We start from the raw sequence: 5,105 nt of genomic DNA, 5'->3' as shown, positions 1-5,105 counted from the left end.
TTCATTTGACCATTTTATTGGATTTCATAATAATTAAACAAAACCTAAATTAACACATGACATCGTATCTCACAATAAATAAGTACAGAGATTTTCACTTGCAGCCTTGAACAAAACACAATACAGAGGAAAGCATCTACAAACAGAAGTGCAATCGTTGTTTGGGGTCATTCGCTTATTTTCTCGGCTTCGGAGCATTTCAAAGCTCTCTGTTGGTGAGGGTTAGCGTCAGAGCGACGTCGCTCGACACCCATTCATATTACCCATAGCAGCAGAATTTGCTAATGTAGACATAAATAAGTGCCAAGAGGGGGAAAAAAAGAACAAATTAAGGCAAAAAAACCAAAAACAAAACACATCATTAGTTAGATTGCACGGTGAATAGAAAATAATAAATGTGTCATTTTAGCTTACTAAATAATACATTTGCTTTTGATGAAGGAGCTTTAAATACCAAAAACAAATGCCAGTAAAGGCACTTGATACTGGGTGTTTATGTGCAACACTGCAGTTTAAATGATTATGCTACCTGACAATACCATATTTAACTTTATAGATATACCTCTTATACATATATAACTAAATAAAAGTGTTTTAGTGTTCCTAGCCAACATTATCAGTATCAGAGTCTGGACCGGGCTGTCGAAGGACATCAAAAATCAGCTGATGTAAAGTAGATGGAAAAGGATGGAAGAGGACATGATGGCACTTCTGTCTTTTATAATCTAAGCAAAGCAACTGCATGTTTGAGATGTCAGAACTCTTCAAGCATCTTCCTTTGATTAAATGATTGTCGATAAAAGCACTGTGTACAGCTGGACATAAAAAGTATAACATACTTTAGACAGTAAAAAAAAGAAGATGACTGGTAAGCCCTTGTGATACACATGTAGAAAAAATGCTGTAGAAAAACAATCATGGTTTTGAACTATGGAGCCAAAGAGCTTTGTCTTCTCACCTTAAAGACATGATCAGACTGGATGATTTTAATGGACACATCTCCAGCGGATGTGACTGTCCTTTCAGTGCGGCTGAATGTGCAGTCGGGCAACACTTTGGCATCCCCCCCCCCCTCCCCAAATGAGTGTAAATCCACTGATTCCAGAGATTACTGTTAATCTTCTCTGCTCAAATGTCGCATTCTTGCCACTGAGGGAAAAAAACACCAATCTCCTCAGAGTGACTGCAGTACCCTAATTAACTGTTTTGTATTGACGTGTGGTTGAGGTCCCTCCTGGGTGCACGGCCAGAGTCTGTGCGGGACGTGTGATTCCTGAGCGTGGCCCTGTCTGGGTGGTTCTCTTGGAATATTGGCGTTTCTCCACCGAATATCACTCGCCGGATTTGCGGGGCATCCACACTACTCTTCTTTTAGCCTGGTAGAAATCTGTTGGGATAAAGTGCAGGAATTTTAAGCTCGTGCACTCTCACGTGAAATGACGAGACTTCTCGCTTTCAGCTGGAACACGTACCTGTGATGTTCGTCTGCTTCCTCTTCAGCCCGGTGTTCTCGCCCTTCTCCGGTGTTTTCTCCAGCATCTCCCGGCCGTGCATGCAGTTCTCCGGCATACCGGGGATGTTCTCCTTCTCGCTCTGTGCCGTCTCCACCCTTCCTCTCTTGGGAGTAACTGTCTCTGCTGACCTGTGGCCTTCAGCCTGTCCGAGACCCTGCATACAGGACCTGTAGAGCAGAGGCACCCTAGTGCTCGGGACACCCTCCCATTGGAAATCGCTGCTCTCCAGAGGCTTGTCCAAGCTAAAGTCAAAGCCCCACCGCTTTGAAGCCTCCTCCAGGTCATTACGCATGGCGGCCTGGTACTCCACCTGTAGCTGCTCTCGGTCCACAGGCCCAAACAGGTTTCTCCGGGCTGGTCTTTTTCTCAGTACCCCCAAGATTCGCTTGTGAGAAGCCATCACTCTACACTGATGAAAACAGAGAGAAGATCTCTGGTTACAGTAACACTGATTGGCATTTTGCTTTAAAAAGTAGCAACAATAATAAACCAGACATGGCATATTTGAAAGTTAATTTTGTCTCCATTAATTAAGCATCTCCAGCGATTAGACGAATCCTCCCGGACACTCAGTGCTGATGAAATGTTGCACAAGTAAAACATGCAGTGACTTCTCTGGAGGAGAGGAACCTCAGCTCCAGTCTTATTCTAAACCAAGCAAAATGAGCTCTGTAATCCATTACAAGTGCATCCATCTCAGTTACTTGATACTGCCTCGAGTATGAAAGTAAAAATCTGTCTTACCATCTTTCAAACCAGCGTAAAGCTCCTCAGTGAACTAACACACTGGTCTCGCTGGGCAGCTTTTTATACTAAGGCAGTGACTCACTGAGCGCTCCTCCCTCTCTCTGAATCACTGGTACATGCCAGGGCATAATCTCAACCAGACATGTAAGGACAAGTCCTAAGTAGCGACCGAGAGCGCAAACACCGAGAATCACCACCAGGTGGCAGTATCAGGCCCCCTGCAGAGTAAAAATCTGAGGCGGTGACTTATGAATCCTATTTCCACATCTGCTGATCTGGACGGGACTTACATACAAACAGCAAACACTTTACTGCGAAGGCTACAGGAAGGAATCAGGTGTGTCTCAGGTGGATGTCATTAAGGCCATCCGGGAAGGACTGGGCAGAATTCCCAGGATTTTCTTTTCAGGGAACAATCATGAGAAGCGGTTCCCATCATGATTATCCAGCTGAGAACAGCAGGAGGGGGAGAGGTCACTCTGATTTGAGTTTTTATAGAAATGATGAAAATAATGACGATGAAGAGAAATCCAGATAAGGCAGAGAAGCAAATCCATCAACACAACCTGGTAACTGTTCACTGGCACCTTAAGTCCAGTTTTTTCAACAAAGCTTTACAATAAACACAGTCCTTAAAATGACTTGGCTGGAAATCTTGTTAAAACATGGCCTGTTACATCATCCCACAAATGTGGCGACTGTCCAAGGTTTGCAGTTCATTCATTCTAAGCTCAACGAAATCTTGGAGGCAAAACAACAACAGCAAAACTTTAACACACATTGCCCAAAGATCAGGCTCATATATAGTTTTTCATCTGATAGGAATGCGCTTGTGTCTTTGTGCCCAGTAGTTTATTACTGATGTGAAGGGCCAGGCTATTGCTCCTGGTTTCACTGATGTCCCCGCTCAGCTTTGGCTTTCAGATGGCATAAGGAGAGAAAAACTGAAAGGTCTCTTGATAATATTACATAAATTAAGTAATGCAAAGTGACAGATTGATTGAAATATCAATAGGATGGATACCAAAGTTGGTATTGGTACTGCATCGATACTACGGGCGATAAAAATGTCTGAACCTTTTTTGTGTATTTTATTTATAACCTATGGCACATTTAAATAACAGAAGCTGACTCAAACTGCTTTAGATATATATCCCAGTTCTCAAAAAACAAACAAACACACACAATTTAAGAACACATAAAAAGCTGAAAGTTAAAATGTGTTCAGAATTTGCACACATTTAAACAGATGACGATTCACCTTACAAATCAAGACACACTGTTCTCCCCTTTATAGGTTTAAAGTATTGGTATCGGTGATAGTGGATCAATACAAGATAGCACAGCACTAATGGCTGGATAAATCCAAATCCTGCACTTTACTACTACATTACTACTATATTAACCTCACCTGCTGAAAAATGCCACTGAGGCAGGGTGGATCCTACAGAGTGGCACAGACTGTTTCCCCTTCCCACCCACTGTTACATAACTGTGGACCTGCAAGCACAAAGGTCAGGGAGGGGTGGGTGGGGGTCCTTATACTGGGAAGAACTGGGGAGCCAAAAATAAATCCAATTCATTCAGAATGAAGTAAAACATCAGAAACACTGAAACACTTTGGGAGAGGGTGGACACACAGCTTGTAGCCACTATCCTCCTCACACCCTCCCATTTCCATCCACTCAGTCACGCGTATGACGCGGCGTGAGAGGAGAGGGCGGAGTGATTCAAGCGAGTGGCGGGAGAACGAGTCATGCACGGGCGGCGCTGGAACCGGCTCGGACCCTGCCCAGTTTACTACACAGGTCCACGTGAGGCTGCAGCTCGTGCTGGCCGGCCAATCTGCGCTGTCACTGTCTGGAGCCCTTACCACCACCACCACCACCACCCCTGCACACCAACGAACCACAACCACACACACCTAAAAACAACCGTGAGGGAAGCTTTGGTAAAGTTTTGAGTTGATACACTGAAACCAGCTAAAAGACATAAACCCAACAACAGCACGGGGACGGAGGTAGTCATGGAAACGTGTAATTTATGGGATTAAACGAACAAATATATAAATAAATAATGAAGATTAAAAAAAGATAAAGCATATAGGTAGGACTGAAACTAAAAGTAGCTCCTACAACATTATAGGTTGTTTAGCCATATAATGTAAACAGCGATTTTTTTTTAGACTTGTATACACTAACAGGCCAGTCACAAGTGAAACCACCAAAGCGCAAAAATTCAAACTTTTAGTTTTACTTACATTTTAATTCAAAGACAAAAAATCTTCCTTTTTTCAAACTTGCTGGGGGAAAACTGACTGTTATCCACCTTCTCTCACTGTTTTTCTGATTTCCAGTCTTCACAGCAGCTCTGATGTAAATAAACGGACGAGGCTGATGCTATGTAACCCAACAGATTCACAGGAAAATACTTCTCCGTGACACTTTCTCCTAAGATTTCTTACAGACACGGACTCCTGCTAAACTTTTATGAGCTCCGGTGGACGGGTACCCTCCTTTCCATTCCAGAGGCGGAGACTCGGGGGACTCGCACACGTGGATTTGGCCCGGTAAACACATGAGCACACGTGAAGCTTGGCTCGGGTCGAAGACGAGAGGAAATTCCAGCTCAGGAGGACACAGCCCAGCTCAGCCTCCCCCTCCCCGTCTCTCCCTGCCTCTCAGTGCGCATGACAGAGCGCTTCGGCGTTTGTACTTGTGCCGTTTCCAGGATACATCACAATGACACATCTCGTTTGCTTCCTCCCATTTCTAAAACAGCTCACGCGACGTTTCGGTTTCTGTTGGCATCACAGAGCAGAGAGCAGCGAAGGAGAAAGTAGAA

The 5,105-nt window shown here is 44.1% G+C and overlaps 1 protein-coding gene across 2 annotated transcripts; it reads right to left on the bottom strand.

Annotated features, from left to right (window-relative positions):
- cdkn1a (cyclin-dependent kinase inhibitor 1A) lies at nt 1–4,900 on the bottom strand. 2 transcript variants are annotated; one of them, XM_031757138.2, is made up of 3 exons: nt 4,522–4,900; nt 1,473–1,923; nt 1–1,387 (listed from the first exon to the last, which is right to left on the bottom strand). In XM_031757138.2, the coding sequence occupies exons 2-3, from the start codon at nt 1,912–1,914 to the stop codon at nt 1,332–1,334; spliced, it is 498 nt and encodes a 165-aa protein (XP_031612998.1). In that variant the 5' UTR covers nt 1,915–1,923; nt 4,522–4,900; the 3' UTR covers nt 1–1,331. The 2 variants fall into 2 exon arrangements, with proteins under 2 accessions (XP_031612998.1, XP_031612997.1); XM_031757137.2 differs by lacking the exon at nt 4,522–4,900 and adding an exon at nt 2,259–2,385.
- Nucleotides 4,901–5,105: the final 205 nt, after the last annotated feature.

The sequence above is a fragment of the Oreochromis aureus genome, linkage group 5, assembly GCF_013358895.1.
Source record: "Oreochromis aureus strain Israel breed Guangdong linkage group 5, ZZ_aureus, whole genome shotgun sequence".
Classification (NCBI taxonomy): Eukaryota; Metazoa; Chordata; class Actinopteri; order Cichliformes; family Cichlidae; genus Oreochromis; species Oreochromis aureus.
This window is presented reverse-complemented; position numbering and strand designations above follow the sequence as displayed.